The sequence below is a fragment of the Pagrus pagrus genome (genome assembly GCF_965226575.1).
Source record: "Pagrus pagrus genome assembly, chromosome: 16".
In the NCBI taxonomy this organism is placed as follows: domain Eukaryota; kingdom Metazoa; phylum Chordata; class Actinopteri; order Spariformes; family Sparidae; genus Pagrus; species Pagrus pagrus.
Window position 1 is genome coordinate 12,219,816 of NC_140200.1, and position 21,236 is coordinate 12,241,051.

Here is a 21,236-nt window from a genome sequence, read left to right on the forward strand (position 1 = left end):
TCGGCGTGAGATTCACTAACACCAGTCAGCACCTCCAGCGTTAAAGCCATTTATCAATCTAGTCTGCTCTGTGACAAACTAGAAACAGTGGCACAGCCGCCCACCCGAGTGTGTGTGTGTATATTAGTTAATTAGGGTGTACTAGTGAACTGAACAATTAGGCGATGAGTGACACGTCTATGTAAATGTTGGAGCCCTGAATTGATTTACCACCTGCTTAAGGCACGGGCCTGTCAGCGCAGGTATATAAACAGAAACAACAGGCTTAGACAGAAGAAAAGGGGTAATCCCACACCTCTAATGTTTAAGTCACATCAGGCCAAAAAACTTCCAAGAAAAATGAAAAAAGTCGACAGAGATGAAATAGAGAAAAACTACAGCACTGCCTATTATAGCTCTGTAATGATATTGGAGAATAGTAGAAAAAAAAAAAACACAATAGCCCAGGAAAACTGAGTCATACCACAGACATAGCCTGTGGCCATCTTCCATTACTGTGACTATTTGTACTCTCCAATTCAGTGCCTTTAAACATGCAGTTTCCAGAGGCAATTCAGCAAAACAACACATCAGCCCAATATCCCTCCATACTACTGGGAATATACAGTTCTGGGGTTTGGGAGCCATCCAATCAGACCTTACAACTGTTTCATTTGATGAAATGGCATCGTGGCAGCGATATAACCTGCAATGCCCAAGAGAGTCTAGGCAGGACATTACGATTCAGTGTGAATTCACATCCGAGTGCTAAGTGCATTACATCTCTCTCAGCTGTGGGTGTTATAACTCTTTGTATTATTGCATTTTTACAACAGAATCACAGAGGTGCTTCATTAATTTCATTAAAGATGAACTCTGGGCGATGTTTGAGAATTCATCTCGCAAATGCAAAATCGGTCAACATTCATCTGACTACACAACAATAGGAAATAGAAGTACTGTTTTTTGTTACTTGACTCTTCAGAAAACCGCTTTCAGTCTTGTTTTGTTCTTGTTATACCCACAGAAGGGGTTAACAGGTGAGTTTTTTTTTTAAAGAAAAACTACAGAAGCCAGATTCAATTAATCTAATGCATGCCATTTAATGCGAGTCAGTTTTATCATAATGGATGCCATTAAAAATATCTGTACCAGAGGTTTGAATGGCTGGGAATGAACAATGAACAGCCTCTTGAAGTCCAGACTACAAATGAGCATGAAAGCTGCCTCTTTTCTCTAAAACACTTTACTGGCAGTCTGACCATCTTTTACCTTGACTGACATTTATCATTAAAAAAATGTAGAGTTTCCTACAATTGCTGGGCTCATGTATCACTTAACTTCGATTTAGATCATCATACACTCAGGTCACTTGTTTCCTGAGCTTTATGGACCCTGTCTCCTGACTCACAGCTATTTCTGATTAGCCTCTAGCTCTGCTATGAGCAGTCTGCATTGTAATTACAGCTGAAACAAAAAGCTCCAATTCATAAATAATCAAATTTTTCTCTCAGGATGAAAATATGACACCCATTAAAAAAAAACTGCTCTAGTCCTCTTACTTCAACCTCAAACCAAATTACTGAAGTGCACATATGTTATGGTGGTTGTGGATTATGTTGTTGTCCATGCAAAGGTGTTGTAATTTCACACAAAGCTAAATAGCAATACGCTAAGGAACATGAGGACATGAGGTCTGAAAGGACTGGTAAAAGGGGTTAGCGTGTTTCATGTAGCAATGGTGAGGTGCCGAGGGTTACAGCTCGTGTCAAGACTGTTTTGTGTGGTCAGCCTTGATCCATGTTTGCTGTTACGAAACTGCAACCTTTACGCAAACTGGCTCTGGCACTTCTCTAGCCGTGACCAAACTACCAAAGTGTATTTCCGCTTCATGTGTAGGGTGAGATGACATTTCTTGTGCCTTCATTATTTTTCCTTTTCATTTCCTCTTGCTTTCCCACTCGCTGGTTCTTTTTCTCTTCCAACAGGCAGCCTGTGACACTGTCATGACAACCATTTGCAGTGCATGCTTGCTGGCTGTACAGTATTGTAACCCATGCACAATGAAGCTCTCATCTTATTATGGCCGTCACTCTTTTTGTACTAAAATCACATGCTTTGTGTTGCCATGGAAAGGTTTGATGCTATGGACACCTCTTTGGAGTGAGATGCCGTCTCAGGTGAAGGAACTTTGATTACGTTCTCAGGTAAAATAAGATGGAGCATGAGGACAACACAAAGTTTGGTCCACAGCCACATGGGTATCGAACCAGAGAAATTTGTAGTGAAGAGTTACCTGTGCTTAATGATAAAGGTCTATAAAGTATATTGATAACAAAAACAAAATTGAGTACTAGTGTTGTAGTAATTGAGATTGGTCTTTTAAAAGGTCTCTGGATTTTAATTTCAACTGATTAAAAATGGTTGATTTGATTTCAGATCCTTGCATGTTCCACATTTTATGACGTGTGTCATGTGAGTGTGGGATCTGGTCTGGTCTTGGTCTTGCCACAGTCTTGCCCTGCCTTGGTTTTGATTTTTTATTTGGTCTCAAACCCTCAAAGTCTCAGTCTTGTCTTGGTCTTGCTGTCAATACACTCTGGTCTTGGTCATGACTTGGTCTCGGTTTATGTAGTCTTGACTACAACACTTTGAGCACTGCTAAGGCTGTTAGTCAACCTCTAAGACTGCCAAGGTGACTGTAAGGCGATTAGTTTGATCGCAGAATTTAGGTGAACTTTAATTAACAGTGCAGATCCCAATGTCTACACTGAAGCTGAGAAGCTGCTGAAATGACTAAATTTAGTGAACAGACTCAGTAATGAGCATGTGCATGATTGGAATTGCATGCGCAAATCCGGCACAAGCAGCTGAAATCGGTTTCCTTCACTGGGTGATGAGCACACCTATACACAAAGAGTACAAGTAATGAAAAGAGCCAGCTGAAGCAGTTTGAGTTTCTTCCTGGACATTTACTTGTGCAGGTATTTCAGCATGCACCTCAAGTGGGACGAGGCCTAAGGCAGACCCCGAACATGTTGAAAGGATTACATAATGTATCCCATCTGGCCTGAGAACAGCTCAGGATCCTGCAAGAGGAGGTGAAGGACATGGTTGGGGAGAAAAAACAGTGGAGTCAGTCAATTATGTTCGTTGCCAAGTGTGGGTGGAGGGATGGATGGATGCTTTTCCAAACAGTGTTCTTAACTCTCGTAAAAAGTGGCAGTGTTTTCACAAGCTTGGATTGAACAACTCGAGCACGTAGAAGAGAAAAACTATTATTTAATAAAACATTGGGGACATGAGTAAAGCTCTGAAATGGAACTGGTGGATAAGAATGAGAGAAGGAATGATAATACTTCAGTTGATAGGCAAATAGAGATGCAGCTCAGCAGATACAAAATCAAACCGCAGAGCATGTACTTTAAGACAGTCGTGACGCCAAATTAAAATTTGTCACCCTGTCAGAGTGCTACTCGTGCTGATCTTGAGACAGTAAGCTCCCCATGCTGTCAACGACTGTTATAAAGTTAAGAATCAATATCTTTGTAGTGGTGCTAACAGGAGACTGAGTGATACTACTGCTCAAGAGTTTGTTGTGAGAAGAGCTACTCCAAGGCACTAATGCATCTTGCTGCCAAACAGAGAGGAAGACAGACAGAAGAGGAGATACTGTGAAACTGGTACTGGACTTTGAGCTGGTTTTAGTATTTTGGTCTGCTTCTGCTGTACGCATGACAATCAATTTTAATAAAGCATCACAGCAGCATATGAGAAATAGTTCAATCAAACTTTGAGGTTAGTTTAGGCTCGTGATAAATATTGGAATTCATTACTATATGAAAATACAAGACTTCTTCCATTTCAAAGTAGGTTTTGCAAAATTACAGAGTGCACCAGAGAGCAGTTTTAACTCACAAAAAATAAAACTGCATTAGCAACAATTAGTATATTTTGTTTTGTTGTTTTCTAGAAATATCTGGCAAGGTGGGCCCACTTTACTTCACGTCACTTTACAGATTTTTGGTTGCATGATTAGCGAATAAGCACAACTTGAAACTAAGAGCAACAAGGCTCGTAACGGGTCGAGGCTTTTGCGTTTATACACTGCAAATTTTGAATTGGAGCCGGTCATTACAGACCAAATACTTTGAATGAAACGTGTTAGCTCAGCCAATAGAAACAGGCGGAGTGGAGCTGGAGTTAAAGGGTAGGTAATTCATGTAAAAGTACTGTACAGGTAATGGCTGTGTGTGAGCGTGTGTGTTTTATGACCCACATCCCCTCTGCGAGCTGGGTGCTCTCTCTCTGTGTGAGAGCGGACATTTAGCAGCGGGGTGTTGGGCCATCCAAACTGAGTTATGATCACACACACAGACAGTACAGACTGAAACCAGACAGTGAGACACTGGTGATGTCAGAAGGAAGGTCATCACGAGGAAGGAGAGAGCCAGATGGATTGAGAGTGCTCGTCGATTGGCTTGTCAATCATTTCGTTGCCATGGCATTGTCTGGCTGGGCGGGGCCCAAAACAGGCTATAAATAGAGCAAGGCAGGATGGAAAGAGGACAGAGGACAATTACGATACATCAGCGAGTGGAAAGGTGTGTGTGCGTGTGTGTGTGTGTGTGTGTGTGTGTGTGTGTGTGTGTGTGTGTGTGTGTGTGTGTGGGTGTGTGTGTGGGTGTGTGTGTGTGTGTATTTTTTCCCTGAGTGGTTAGTGGTAATTAATGGTCTCTCTCCGGGATGGAAAAACATCAATCCAAAATTAAATCTTGATGAACTACCACAAATCGACAAACCTGAGGGCAATCACAACTACACACACACACGCAGCTTGTAGCTCTGTCTTTGTGAGGACTGAAAACATCAATTAGGCCTATTTTTAAAAAAAACAAACCCTCGAATTAACCCTGACATTCACCCGCTTGTTAAATGTGACCATAAACCAAGAGACAGCTCACACTTCATCTAGAATTATCTCAATTTGGAGGCTTCCCTTGCAGAACATAGACCCACATACATACACCGACTGACCACAGACCACCTCAGCTCAGAGTTCAGCAACCTGAACCAAACCCAGAAGGTCCAGACAAGATGTTGTTTGTTGTGTCTGGTACAAAATATTTTGTTGCATAAAGCTTTAGGCTCGAGTTAGAAGATTTTGAGATGATTTGTGTCACGTGTTGCAACAAGATACACACGGCACATAGTGAAGCATGGAGAGAAATAGAGCATAGCCAATGACCAGAGGAGGTCGGCAGTTATATCCTATTTGTGAAAACTCTCCTCCAGACTTGGTGTGATGAATTAGATCTCTTTAATACACGCAACACAGAGAGAAGGCCAAAGAAGAATGTTCTCTGTAGACTTTCAGATTGTCTTGAATAATATGATGTCAGGTAACAACAGATACAGACCTCATGACATGTGTTAATCATCAACCTTCCTCAAGAGCAAAGACCCTTTGATGTTTTGCAAGACGATGACTGTCAGCTAATCTGACTTCCTGACAACACCATAGGCAAAGAGAATCGCTCCTTATCTGAATTCCTGACAGGTTATAATCCATACACTGATTTCTGAATCTAAAAAATGTTTAATTCTCACTGAAAGACTTTTCCGAAGGAAACCTACTTTGTATTTGAAGAAGAAATAACAAAGATATAGCCTATAGGTCGGGACTAAAACGCACAGTTACAAGCCAGGTTCGGATCTTGGTTTTAGGCCTACACAGAACCCTAGCCAAGAGTGGCTCACATCTCCTATTTTTAAGTTTCAACCAACATAGTTTAACCCCCGCACTCTTTACCCAAACTTCACCCTAGGACAATTTTCAAAACCCTCACACACAAATCATCAGTTTTACAAGAGAACACAGAGCTTCCTTTATATTCAAAGAGGCCTGTCAGTTTTACAGTAAAATAAATGACCCACATACATACAGACACACACACACACACTCACACACACACACACACACACACACACTCACACTCACACTTTTTTGGCAGATTCCCCTCTAGTGTCTCAAGCATACAGGGTTTTTCAAGGGCACATCGCAGCAAGTCTCAGAGAGATGATCTAATTACTGTCATTAGCAACATCTAATTGGAGCTTTAAAATTAAAAGATTAGCTGTGCCGCTAACTGTGCTAACCTATTTTGGGGTCTGAGAGAGCAAGACAGAGAGAGAAAGACAGTAAAATGATGTGTTGGAGGGAGAGAGAGAGAGAGAGAGAGAGAGAGAGAAGGGGAGGGAGGGAGACGGACAGAGATGAAGAGAGAGAGAGCATCAGAGAATGAGTTCTGGGTATATCATTTGCCCTTTTAACCTCATAAATAAACACACGGAGGCTATGAGAGGCAGAGGGGAATGCAGTGAGTCCGGCCCTACAGGCCCTTCTCTTCCCTTTCAGCCTCTACCCCTCTTCACTAATTAACAATTGTTTTAATCCTCCTTTAATTCTGCAGACAATTGCGCAATTTGTGTGCGTGTTTGTGTGTGTGTTGCACGCTGAGGGTTCCTCACACCGCTCACCAGATTAGTCGAGCTACCCTCCGCCAAGCGTCGCCCACAGCGACCAAAGGTAATTGCTTTTTAATTAAGCCCCCGGCGCTAATCCCAATGATATTTAGCAGGCACGAACTGGCACACGCACACACACACACACACACATTAACTGAAGAGGTGACAAAGTCTAAAAGAGGGAGGCATTCAACAAGACCTACCCGGCTGTAAACTGGACAAATGTGTAATAGGCTTTGTTGCTATTTCTCTTTTGTCCACAGTGGGAAACAAGGCAGGCGGTGAAAATGAAGTCGTTCATGTACTGAAGCAATAAATGAATTTTCATCCCATGCCCAAACTGGGAATATCCTTTAGACTGAAAATGAGCACTTGGATCAATTCCAGACTGTGTGTGTATGTGAACCTGATTGTCTCTCCAGTGACCCTCACATAAGCCCTGCAAACCTCAAAGATGGAAAAAGCAATCGCAAACTTCTATCGACCATCTCTTCTTCAACCTTTTCCTCTCTTTTGTTCTTCTGTCAGACTCGTCTCTCCAACACTTCATCCTCCAATGCTTCATCCTCTTTCTTCCCATCTTTTCCACCATCTCTCCATGTCCAACTGCCTCTTAATATCTTGACACAATATCCCTCTTTTTTCATTTTATATCTTTCCACAAATGGATTCCATTTCTCTTTCCTCACCTCAGGATTTTCTGCAGAAAAAAAAAAGTTGGCAGCCATTTTCTTCCCTGTCATGACATGTTTTTCTTCCTCTTCTGCCTTCTGAGTCTCATTCCTTGCTTCCTTTTCAGGGAAGCCAGACTCATCTCCTCAGGGGTGATGAGTGAAAATGTCCCTCTTTTCAGACATTTGGGTGATAACTATGAAATATGCTGAACCGATGAACACCCACACTCGCAGCACTGTAGTAAATCTAATTTGAATCCTCGTCGCGTCTAAGAGCTCTGAATTTCCTTTGATGTCTACGGTCCGACATGTGAAGGTACCACTCAAGTGGAGTTAAAGCTTATGTTGGACCGTCTTTCACAAACAGTTTCATTGCTCACACTGAGCCTCTCCTGTCATCTCTGATCCCTTGCTCAACTTTCTTGAATATTACACATTTGATGGACCTGTCTCGTGGCTAATCTTTTAACCGCGGTGCGAGAAGGACGTATCTGCTTTCGTCTTTTGAGTTTTATCAAAAGCTTCTCAGCGTAGAAACATGTCAAGATCAAGAACTCCTTTGGGCGAAGTTACGATTTTAGACTTTAATATGTCTGTGAAGTGATTCTGACTACCCATCATACGCATTAAAAACGCTTTTTCCACACAATTTTACTCAGCTGCATCTCTGCTGTGGCTTTTGACTCTGGCTCCGCTTGCTGGTTGTACCCTCCCGCAGATTACAGACTATATATAGCACGATTTATCTTTAATCTCCCTGTGATATAACAGCAGAAACCATTTTCAGTTGCTCTTTGTTTTTGCCGCACCACAGTATTTACCTCTGAGGGCATGCTCAGTGCATACTCCTCCTCCTTTATCCAAGACACATTGCTATTTCCTTCATCCTTGTACCTTCTCCATGGCATCTTTATTTCTGTTCCTGTCCTTCAGTTTTTGCTCGTTTGATCCTCCCCAACTACCTTCAGGTGGTGCTTTTCTTTCAACTCTTTTCCTCTTCATTTAGGCCACTTGCAGCCAAGTCAGGAGGGTCTGTCCTTCAGAGAAAATATGTAAACTGAAGTCTAACAGTATTTCATATGTTTTGTTCGTGTCTGACAAATTGTTGACATATCTCATGTGAATATGTGTGTTTTCTTTGTTGTCTTTCATGCTGTTTTCCTAAGTCTGTTTGTTATATAACTTGTTACGTATCTCTACTTTTATTTTACATGGATTGTATTATTAATTTACATGTATTAGAGGTGTGAATTTCCAGTTACGATACACCTGAGGATAAAAGATTTTATTGCAGTTTATTTGAATAGAGATAATAGTGAATATCCTTGAAAGAATGCAGTCTTGCTCGCTGACATCCAGTCCTGTATTGGTTTCCTAATTTATTCTGAATTGCCTTAGCCTGTCACCATGGCTGAATGCATGGCTTGCACTTTGTATCCCAAACAAAAACAATTTAGATCGGATGTGTGAAAATACTACAGATTGCAAATTAAAAGAACTACAGATGAGGTTACCATTATTTTTTTATCCTAAATAAATGATTACTTATTTAAGATTCTTTAATGGATTGTTTTGTATAAAAAAGCTGTCTTTTAGTGCAATTTTAGCTTATGTTCTTAAGTTTTATGAATATTTTGATGATTATCGGGATAATATCGTGAATCAGGAATCGTAGAGGATAATCGTGACATGAAATTTTCACATCATCCCGTGCCGAGTATCGCATATTTTTGCACATGGTTATATTTTCATCAATTAAAGCAACAAAATGTAACTTCTGGAGATTGTCAAATACTGACGCTTTGGGATGGCAGCACAGGACAGACACCAACCCAAAGCGTCAGTATTTGACGACCTGGGGATGCGACTCAGCAATCAACTATCTTTCTCCAGAAGATACATTTTGTGGCTTTAACAGAAGCAGTAAGATAAATCTAAACTCCCTTGTTATTTAGAAAATCCTTTTCAAAAACAGACTTCAGCAGTCAACAAAATAAAAACCGGCAGGTTTTCGATTCCAGTATCAGCGTCACCCATCTCAGTACATAAATTGTCCAGTTCATAAAAATCTGAAATGTTGCCAGATTTCCACTTTCAAAATAGCAAGTGCGATTTTTATCACTTGCTGCCTCCTTCTGCCTTATCGCCCAAAATATATTAAGTAACGCTAGCCTAATGTTTGCATACAATTCAATGCAAGAGAGCAAGGTTTCAACCAAATAATGTGACTTCACCATTTTCTTGTCCAGTCGACACTGAAAAATCAATAATCAACATCAGTAGGCAATGCATCTCCAAGAACCGAGAACCGAGAAATTTCCACACCTCCACCACACACACACAATTTCACACAAACTTGCAGCCAACCTTGAGCTTTTATGGTGAATCACACATGATCTGTGCGTGGGGCGTAGTTTCCATGATGCAAACTGGCCCTCCAAGGACCAGACCCTGCATAATTAGACGTTGCCGTGTCAGAGAAAGCATTTGATCAATGTTTCAGCAGCATGTAATGATCTGCTTCATAAGCGTGGCAACAAGACGGGCTCAAGTAGCATGTAAGCCATCTGTCTAAGACTTGGGGGAAAGATGGGCAGAAGGTTTTAGGAGGATGGGAGGAAAAAGAGGGAGAGCATGAATGATTTAAGAGTGGCATGCGAAGAGCAGATGAAGGCATAAATAGAAAGAGGAGGATATGAGCCAGAGCATATGCTAACGTACTGGCTTACTGAGGGGTGGTATTAGGGAAATTGGTACAGTGAGGAGTGATAACAGAGAAGGTAGAAGAAGACAGGTACATAAAGGGAGAAGAGTGTGGCTCCATACTTCTCTGCTAATTTTTTGCCTAGTTCAATCAAAGTTTTTCTTTTTGTGTGACTGTATGAAGAGCCTTCGTCGCTTGTCCCTACAGAAAGGGCAACATTCAAATACAGAATGACAGCAAAACAAAGACATTTGCTCGGATGCAAATCAAAGATTTGAGGAGTGATAAATGACAGAAAATGTGCACTTTCTCCTAAAAAACAAAAGAAAAACAAAATCATTTGGGTTCAGTTCACGGCGGAAGTAAAACACCGAACGACTGAGACGTAGCAGGAGCAGACGTTATCTTCAAACAAATGTGGCACTCGTTCTTAAAGAATTAATTAGCCTTGACAGGAGAGGAATAATGGCCAGAGGTAGAATATCACAAAGGAGAAAGAATGAATGAGTGTTAAAGGCAAGGTGGGTTACACGGCAGGGCAAGACGACTGAAGGAGAACAGAGGAGAGAAGTAACAGAAGTAATGATAAGAGATTTAAAGCTAAAATCTGCATATTAATAATTAGGTCAACCCTCTTTTGATCATAGCCTCGTGATATAGATGGCGTGTGCAACGCTGATTGACTGATGGTGGCTCCTCTCTTTAAGTGTGTTTAAGCGAGGATTACACAACTTAATCTCTCCTCTGATCTGAAACTGTCATATTTGTCAGTACCACAGAGGAACAGAGGTTCGCACACACACACACACACACACACACAGGGAAAACACAATATGGACTGTGAGTCAGCACTGTGTTTGTGTGCTTACCATAGATATTGGCAGGGTGGGACATTGGCGGGGATGCAGCATTCAGGCCTTGTGCCCCCGCAGATTGATTGTCAGGCCAAGAATAGAAGGAGCAGCAAGGGAAAAATGATTGCACCCCTCATTTTATTTCCCCCACTTAGGTCACCCCCTGGATTGCACACTGAGGGATAAGGGAGCTGGAAGGTCAGAGAGGCTTCAAGCTGGCAACAAAAATCACTGCTTCCTCCCTGTCACAGCCTCCTGGTCAATGTGCCCCTTTATTTCTCTTTTTTTTTTTTTTTTTTTAAATCTCTCACCACTTTAACATTAATTTTTTTTTACAGAAATCGTGCTCTACGGTGAGACATAATCACGACAACAACGAGAAAAAAGAAAGAAGAAAATTCTTGAAATGGAATTGAATGCATGACTACGTGTTGTTACTTTGTCCACTGAGCCTTCAGGACATCTTATCTCAACCCTGTCCCAAAATGGTCCGATCCAGTGCAGGATGTCGGCCCGGCCATAGATCATGATGTCAGATGAGTCAGACTTCTGGTCGAGACTGCTCTCTGAAAACAAACAAGTCTCCCAGCACAGCTGGGTATTGAACCTCAATACCTCCTGAAATGGGTCTGTGGCATCACCAGCCAGCCCCCGTAAGTTTGTGTAAAGATTAAACAAATGTGATATTACTTGGTCAATCATTGACTTTCAGCCTTTATGCTAAGATGAGCTAATCACCTCCAGCCTGAGCCAAAAACTCCAGTAGCTCACAAGCCCTTTGTACACAGAGATAGCACAATACTTCCACAACAAAAACCGCTCAGTATGCCGGCTTTGTTTGTTTACACTGAACGAAACAATGATGGCAAAACGCCGTCCCAGTGGACATTATTTTGGATAGCAGGCCAGCGTTCTGCAAGCAAAAGAGGCTTTCTAACAATGACCTGCGGAACAATCCTTAACCGTCCCTGCAGTTGATCTGGGTGCCGTTCTTCTTTCAGTTAGTTGCAACTGCTAGTAGCTGCTTTTAAAATGTTTTAATTCCATCTTTTGACGTTGAAGCTATCCCAGGCTCTCTCAAATACAATGAGACATTATTATTAGCCATTAACTAGAAAAAAGGAATGAAATGTTAAATAACCAATAGAGAGACTTTGATTGTCATTAACCATTATTTACACATGTAACTCTCAATGGATAGCTTTATCAGACATTCACATGGTGAGAGGCTGAGTGATTCTTACGATTCCCAGCACCATGAAGTCAGTCTGATGATAAACGACACAGACATTAGCAGGTTTAGCTTGCTGTTGGGACCTGCTTGAAAGCCACTAATGGAAGTGTGCACACAATATCCATCGATGTAGTGCACAAAAACACAATCCCAACACACACATGCATTACCAGCTCAATAAATGCATTTACTGGATGTGGATGTGGGAGAGACAAAGTGGTGAGAGTGATAGAGGAGAGACAGGGAGGCTGAAGGACTTTCCCTCCATTTATATTTGCATCTAATAATATAAAATGTAGTTTATTACATATTTCATCTAATCCCAGGATGGCATTTGTCAATCACATTGCAAGTTTCTCATCATCTCCGCCTAATTGAATGGTCACTTGCTGCAGTAAGAGCAACTGAGAGCAGGAGAGCAGCTTAACTCTGGGCTGTATCGGTGATTTAAGTGCTATTTCAAATCACCACTACTGCCAATAGGAACTCCATCTGCGGTGATTTATATGCAATGTTGATTGGGAGCAGAATCCAGTCTTCATTTTCTTTTATTGTCCCTTCTCTCTCCCAATAACGTTTTGATGAATTTAAATGATCTGCATTTATGAATCTGTTTCCACATAATTCTGATGGCTGTGACTCATCACTAGCAGCAGAGTAAGTGTGTGTGTGTGTGTGTGTGTGTGTGTGTGTGTGTGTGTGTGTGTGTGTGTCTGTGTGTGTGTGTCTGTGTGTGTGTTTGTGCTGTAGAAAATAAATGTGTGAATGCATGTGTATGCAAGAAAGAACAGGATGCATTGTGGGTATGCGTGTCCTTAAACTAAATGTGTTTAAGCATGCGTGAATGAAAAATAACTGTAATTTGAGTGTGAGCCAGGTTACACAGGGGGAAGTGCGGGGGGTTATCTGTCTGCACCTGAGGCTCTAACTGCTAATGCTAACACTTGCTAATAACCCAGAGGACCCTGGTGGAGCTCAAGGACGGGGAGGTCAGACAGCTGGGCTCCATGCCCGTGCCTGAGTCACCTTACCTGGGGTAGCGGTGAGCCACAAGCAAAGGTGGATGGAGTGCGGAGCCCAAAGGCCAAAGTATTTGCGAGATAAACAATAGGAAAGGAGAGGCATGACTCCACACTGCCAGTGCTTTAGGGCTGTTTCTAAAGTGGGTTTAGGCTGGACACACACACACACACACACACACACACACACACACACACACACACACACATACAGACTGTAGGAGCCAATGCCACAGTAATGAGAGTAGGAGGACACTCCTCAGGAGAGAGGTGGGCCCTTCAGCCAATTCTCAGCTAGTGATTACACACAGAGAGACAGAGCAGAGCAAAAGTGAGGGGATGAAATGAGCTGCTGGGGCTATTTGTATGCCTCAGAACAAAGTAACCAGGCAGCCACTCAGAAGCAGCCTTTACCAGTCATCTACACATATCACAAGCATGCAAGCAAAGAAGCAAGAACAGCTGAGAGCAAGAATGCAGGGCTGGAGGAAGGTGAAAAGAAACAATCAGCATGTTAAAATGGTTCAGGGAGCCTCTATATTTATATTTAAGACGTTTAGCTGACATCTTTAATGGGAGTGTAATTCTGTGAGGGGAAAAAAATACACTGACAGTAGGACTGTACAAAGCCTTAGAGAACACTGTATAGATGTAAAATGTCTCTAATAGTCTACAACCTCATTAAACATTATTGCTCTGAAGTGCTAAAGTGGGAGAAGAAAACAATTTATACACCAAATAACAGATACAACTTTAAGAACTGTGCAAGCAAGTCTGCTCCCAAAGACTGCACAGCTCAGTGTTATACATCAACATAATGAGTGCCGTTAAAGGGCCACACAGACACACAAACACCCCAAGAGCAACCAGCGAAGCACGATTAACAGAAAAAGGCGATTAGAAGGTTATGACTCAGTAGATTTTATTAACTTTCCATTATTCATAGATTGGTGAATGCGCACTGTGGTCACCCTGCTCTGTCCTGCCACAAGAAATAGTGAGGACCGATATGATGGAGGCCAATATGTTTAAGATGATAAGCTGGGCTTCTCAGCTTAATTGGACTGCCAAGAGTAAAATACAGCCTGCATGTGAGCCTGGGTCTGATGACAAGAATCAGATCAGGGGAATATTATTTATATGTTGAGTTCACAGGACTGACTGAAAACAGCTTTGAAAAAGTTCTCACAAGTTATTCCCCCCACTTAAATTTGGTAATAATCAATACAAATCTGCTTAAAGAAGAGCCACTAGTTTATCCAAGCACTTTATCCTGACTGAGACAATAGCCAGGTGGGCTGTTTTAGGACCAGCGCTGTCCTAAAGCAGAAAGAATGGCTGGACCCCAGAGGTCGAGCCCCGAGCAAATCCATCATCGAGAAGTCACTGTTCCAGCCTGGCAGCCAGTGAGCGCACCCCAGGGAGGCAGGACAAGCCCGACATCACTGATTGCCCCCAGGGAAAGCCAAACGAAGCTGGAATGACTGATGCAACCCAGGGGAGGGTAATCGAGTGTGCAATGACTGATGCCTCCCACCGGTAGGGACGCAAATCCAGGAAGGCCCGAACTCTAAGGATGCTGAACGGAGCCAAATGAGCAAGTGAAGAAAGAGCAAGTGTTGATTTTGCAAATACTGTACATGTGCAGGACTGTAGGACGCACCTGACTTCACTTCGTTAAACAAGCAGAAGCAAGCAGAACATCCACAAGACAAATAACTTTAAGCAGGAAAACTATGAAAGCCTGATTCTCAGTCTCATCATTGTGCCAACTTTCTGTTCTTTTCTGCATTTCTATTTTCCTAAGAGACAACAGAGGCAAGTGAAACCTGTTAAACACAGCAAACGTACTCTACCAATGATAACACTTTGGCAAAAATACAAAGACAAACTCTCAAACACACACAGTAAAAAAAAAGGGTGGAGCACTAAAGAGCGATGGATTTATGGATTAAGGATGGATTAAGTGGAACCACCACATGTTTGCTGAAGCATGATTGAAGCTGGCAAGCAATCAGAAACTGGTCTGATGCACTAGTCTCTCCGCACTGTCAAATCTCAACAGCTGGTCCCCTCTGCCCTCTGACAGAGAGCGGGTCAATGTTGTGCAACCCGAGAGAAGACAGCAATGAAGAGCAGCGATCAATAATGATCAACAGTGGTACAAAATGACACCACACACCAGCAAGTTGTTTCCTCTAAGGAAATCGATAGAGCTGACAAACAGTGGTAACAGGTTACAAAGTGATACAACTTAAATATAAAGAAAAAGATTTAAATGACTTAACTTAGTTAATAACTCTAATTAAGAGACTCAATTGTTCATACGGCCACTATGGGGCAAACTCTCATAAATCTTCTCCTTTAAAAACACAAAATATACATAGTCAGGATGTTTCTCACAAACATTAAAAATACACTACAGTATAGTACTCACTCAAAAACAACACAACACATATTCTTCTCCGCCTTGTTAGTTTGTTTATGCCTCAACCACTATAGAGTCAAAACTCCTTTCAAAACTGGCAGTATACAGACAAAAATATAAGCGAGCACACACACACACACCACAACAGGGATGCACAGTTGGAATCATTATTTGTTGGCAGAAGTGCCAGAAGTCCTAAAGTCAGTGAGGTGTATGTGTATATATATTTAAAACGATATGCGGTGGAGGTGACAGAGTTCCCAAAACAATATTGGCTGGAACAGAATGTCTTGACAACGAAATGACTCATGAATAAAAAGACCGAAAATAGAGGAGAAACAATGAACATGGCAAAGATAGACTACTTGGTGAGACGCTTCTCATTTCTGAGAATAAAAAAAGTCATTTATAAAAAAATATACATACTCAGTGTAAAACTTTCAGCCGATTGGCACACAAGAACACAAACCGCCTTCACATAGAGTAAAAATGGTCTGCAGAAAAACATATCCAAAAGCCTCAAGCAGACACGAGAACATGCAAAACACGATAAAAGTTTTTTGGGAACAAAGTCAAATCAGCAAAAGACTGCGCACAAGTACAAGTTTAAAACATAATTTAGAAAAGAGAAGAAAAAAAAAAAAAAACAACAAGAACAGAAACTCTCCGTCCTCCAGTCCGCTCTCTCTCCTGGAGTCCCACGTACCTTGCAGAGTTTCTGGTATCGCGGCGAGGAGATGGCCATCCTCTGGAGCCTGTGTAGGAAGACCACCACTTTCTGGAGGGAGGTCCGGACCATGGCCATCATCTTAAGACTGCTACAACTCTGTAGCAGCCTGCTCCTGGTCCGCATGCTAGCACTGCCCTACCCCGCTCATATTGTTCTCCCTCTCCCTCTCACTCTCCCTAGCCAGCCGACCAGACCCCAGCCAAGCTGACGTGATGCGCACACACACACATGCACAGAGAGAGAGAGAGAGAGAGAGAAAAAAAAAAAACACACACACACTCGCAAGCGTACTCAGCTCAGCATGCCTCCGTGTTTCGTCACATACACACACACACAACAAACAGCAAGTGCAGCCTCGGTAACCCCTCTCTCTCTCAGTCACTCTCACCCATGCACACACACTCTCACACACACGATGATGCAGGCGAGCAGGACAAGACGAGACACTCACTTTCTCCTCCACGCGGACATTCACACGCGCAACCCCGGACTGCAGAGCCAGAAGAGAATCAAACAAATCACTTGTGATGGCACCCTGCAGAGTCAGAAGAGGGTGACGAGGAAAAAGGAAATGTAGAGGAAGATGTAGAAGAGAAGAGAAAAAAAATCAAGTGTGGAGAGGAGGAGCTGAAAGTGCCGGCAAAGCGGGGAGGAGAAGGAGAGAGGAAGGCACGAGTTGCACTGGAATAGAAAGAGGAGCTGGTGGTCGTACGCGGTTCACTTTTTACTGCCGCTGATCCGAAAAGAGAAGGAGAGGGAATGAGTGAGAGAACGAGAGGGAGAGAGAGACATAGTACTCCTTTTAGAGGAAGAGGGAGAGAGAAAGCGGAGAAGGAAAGAAGGAGAGAGACGGACCAAAGGCAGCAGAGTAAGTGACAACAAATACTATCTCTGCCGTGAAGGTGGAATGACATTACGCGAGGAAACCAACGGATCAATGAGCGAGAGACGAACAGAAAGAGACGGCGAGATGGAGATAGAGAGAAAGAGAAAGAGAGAGAGGGTCGATGCACACACACAATAGGAAGAGGGAGGAGTTATTTCAGACGTCCAGGGTTCCTGGAAGTAAATGTCCCATTCATTTTCTGCCTTGGCAATGTTAGTGACTGTCATTTGGAGCGCTTCCACGGCTCGGATGGACAAGAAAGTCGCCTGGTTGAATCAAGAGTGCTGAAGCTGAGTGTATTAAAAAATAGCTGTTTCAGTGTGACAACTTAACAAGGAGCATTTTGGTAAGAAATGTACAATTACAGAGCGTACACTTCTGATGCGTGTGCCCCCTAAAACCAAAAAATGTGCTTCGTAGGAATCAGTTAATACAGCATAAATCAGGCGGGAAGTCAATTTTGGATGAATTCAGCAAATTCCCAAATGCAACATCAAAGCATTTTCAATTTGCTGCAGCTCTGACGACTGGCCTCCTTTCTATAGAAATGGCAGCGAGGCTCATGGGTAGCCACGTGCCATACCAAACTTCAAATATTTATTTTTTTATTTATTTACATATAGTCGACCCCAGAAATGAACACACTGACTAGCTTTTCCTGAAGCTTTCATTCACATCTCATGGTCTTCCTCAACAAATGGAATTTGCAATGGTTGTTTTCTCTGTGACAACTGAAACAACTTCATCTCACAACTTCCTTCATTCACTGAGATCTTGATATAGACTTGTTGTTGTTGCATGTCATTACTCGTGTCTCTTCACACATTTCTTGTCCTCTGTCAATCTCTATCCTCTGTCAGCTATCTGATAAAATGACCCAAAGAGAAATAATCTATGAGACTCATCAGTTTCTATGTCAAGAAACACTGAGGATGTCATTAAAAAAGAAAACCCAGCTGCTCCTAGCACTTTGAAACTCTATGGTGTGTTTGTTGTGTGTCGTGTTTGTGTGGTCCAAATGCAGCTCTCAAAAGATTAACTGAGAAGAGGGAGGCCTTGCTGGAAAAGAGCAGATAACGGATTTTGAAGGGAAAAAAAGTGGGAGGAAAGGTAGGAGTAAAAAGGTCATGAGAAGCTAAAAGGCTTTTAAGCATCTTTTATCGATGGAGAAAACAGCTAAATCTTTAGAGAACGAATCTGTTGGATGCTCGAAAGTACCGGAGAGATGACATCAAGAGACAAAGAGGCAGACATTCACGTAAAAGCAGAGATAAGTGCACAATCAGCAGAGATTATCACGGAACAGCTGCGCAGCTCCTGCAGATCTACTGACCACACGGTATTACGCACAGGAGGGTATTTTAAACCTATTCGTTTTGTCTACGTTACTGTCGACTTTCAGGTGAAGTGCGGCTGAAAAACGCTCTCTTTTTTCCTAACCTGCACTACAAGAGGCATTCATTTGAAGTGAGGATGAAAAACCTCTGTACTGCCCGAGAGCAGCACGCTTCACACCGGCAGATCCCCCGTAACTGTGACTCATACATTTAAAATGAGCACAAACTGACACACATACGGTGGATTCACTGTAGCATCACTATGGGATGCATTACAGCACTCGGTCCCTGCTCGCCTTGTCTCGTTATACAGATGAAGGGATACTCCGAGGGAGACAGGAGAATTGAACATAAATAAATTCCTTTAAACCAACATGCAGCTTACCGCCGCTGCCAGCTAGAGTAATCATCATCTACGGACATGTTCGCGCACAGATATATGCACACAGTCACCAGGAGAGGGGATCACGATGAGCTTACTGAAGAGCTCTGTTTAGACAAGGTTTAACTGGCTTCAGCGTCCAATTCAGTCATTCCACAGAGTATCGACTCCGCTTCACAGGGAATTACAACTGAGTCTGACTGTTTTGTTGACTTAGTCTTAACGGGACTGACAGTACCAGGTCTCAACTAGGAGGTTGTAGGAGGTGTGTATGTCTGCTCTGACTGCAATGGTCAATATACACACACACACACCGGCAGTCACATATACAATTCTAATACCCGTATAGAAGTTGAGCTTGGGAACAGCAGCTCCTCCAGATGTGTACACCTTTGCACATGCCATTATTGCTAATTTGCTCTAAGCGTCAGGTGATACGATGTTATATACCATGAAACGATAGAAAACTAGTCAGATGCTGCAATACCATTCACACCAAGGTAATTATCCCTTTAATGTCTGTGATTGTACAGGACCAGTGCCAACGATGTTGTGAATCAATATGGACTGGGTTTACACATTTGCTCCAACATGTTTACAGATAAACTATCAAACAATAAACTGTACATGGATAATCCAGAATTAAACTTTATGTACTTTAATAGAATGATTTTAATCCATATGAAGTATCTGCGTTACACTATGTAAAAAAATGCATTTGAAGACACAGTCCACCACAGTCTAAGCAGCAAACACATGTAAATGGAATAGTTAAACATTTTGGGCATACAAGTACGAATTGATGACAAGACTGATCATCACATAAAGTATTTAAAGGGGCACTATGTAGTTTTGGAGAAGAAATTCAAACTCAGATTTACAATATTAATAAGTAATAATACAAACTCAGAATAATAAATAAGTAATATTTTTTTCCATAACTGAATAAACAAGCTATTCTCAGAGGAAAATAAGGTCCCCAGAACACAGCTAGAAAGGTGGCAGGGTCCGCCAAATATAAACAAAGTAAAACAGTATGAAATTGTGCTGTCCTTTAAGGTCAGTTTGTTTATTCAGGCATAAGGCATAAAACATGAGTCAGTGAAGATCTTTTAGAGGTGCTGTAAGGTGTAATTTTTTATTTTGGACAGAGCCAGGCTAGCCATTTCCCTCTTTTCCTGTCTGTATGCTAAGATAAGCTTAGCACCTTCTGCATGTAGCCTCATATCTAACAGACGAACAAGAAAGTGGTATCAATACATCCATCGCACTCGTTGCAAGACAGCAAACAATTGAATTTTCCAAAATGTTCCCAAACTATTAATGAAACCATCAGAGATTCCTTTAAACAAAAGTTGAGGATTCCTGTGGTCCAGTGCATCATTAGTGCATCACGATGAGTTTTCTTCATAATCCATTCAGCCTCTACAATTTCACAAAATGTCAGTTAATGCGCCACATTAGAATTTGTCACGACTCTGAACTGACTCACCAACTGTGGGCTTAATATGAAAACAGCAGTGAGATTGACAATGGCCTGTAGCCAAAAACTGTGATTAAAGTAACCAAGACACTCGACGGCAGCAGAACAGTCATTGTGAGTTCATAAAGTTGGGGAGAGGACTCTACGTGTCAACACACGTCCTCGAAATTTGTCTCAGTATCATTATCCTACTTTCTAGACATGAGTGTCATCCATCAATCTCGACTCCTACTGAGACAGAAAGATGGAAATGAGAGGAAAAAGAGGATAAAATTAAAGACTTCGGGTCGTGGCTAATTCACAGAGGTCCACCACTACGTTTGACTGATACTTAAATCTCCGTTAAAACGTAATTACTGTTTTACATTTACCGCACACTTAACCTTTGAGATGACTTTGACAGACTTTATTGGAATAAAATCCAATAGTATACAGTCTGTGTCCTTTGAAATTTGGAAAGGGCTTATAATGATGGATTAGGTTCAATAAAACAAATATAGATCACTGCAACGGAGAGATAAAGGTGATATTATCCACTTCTCTCCAACAATCTGAATGTATCACCGAGACCAAATCCGGCCAGGCCTTAACAACCAGCTTCAAAACCAAGAAATCTTTGTGACCATTTATGCATTCATTCTCTTTAACCAGTATGTTATTGGACTTAAGGTTTCGCTTTTGAAAGATGTACGACACTGCAGCACTTTCTCAGGGTCAAGGAGTTTAACTGAAAGCAGCAGAAAGCTGGGATACACACATACACCTCAAATCATTGAGCGTTTCTGAAAAAAAGCTATAGAAATGAAAACCCCTCACGTATAATCCAAAAGAGATGAGTACAAGACTGACAACATTAAAAAAAAAAACCTTTCAACTTGACCAGGATGTAAGAAAAATAAGATTAGTGCCCGTTTTATCTGTTGAAAGGGTGAGGTGAAGTGATTTCAGGATTAAAACATTACATAAAGCATAAGATGATGTGTGTCAACAGATCCCTG

At 41.9% G+C, this 21,236-nt stretch overlaps 1 protein-coding gene across 8 annotated transcripts in view; it reads right to left on the reverse strand.

Annotated features, from left to right (window-relative positions):
* utrn (utrophin) overlaps positions 1-21,236 on the reverse strand; it is a 193,823-nt gene that overhangs the window by 104,635 nt on the left and 67,952 nt on the right. Inside the window, exon 56 of one of the 8 annotated variants that reach the window (XM_084377241.1) lies at positions 16,127-16,246. The exons of 6 other annotated variants lie outside the window; for them this stretch is intronic. In XM_084377241.1, coding sequence (XP_084233367.1) covers positions 16,127-16,246 — 120 coding nt within the window. Of the gene's footprint in view, positions 1-16,126; positions 17,093-21,236 lie in introns of those variants that run through there. One more of the 8 variants, XM_084377240.1, reaches the window with a different exon arrangement.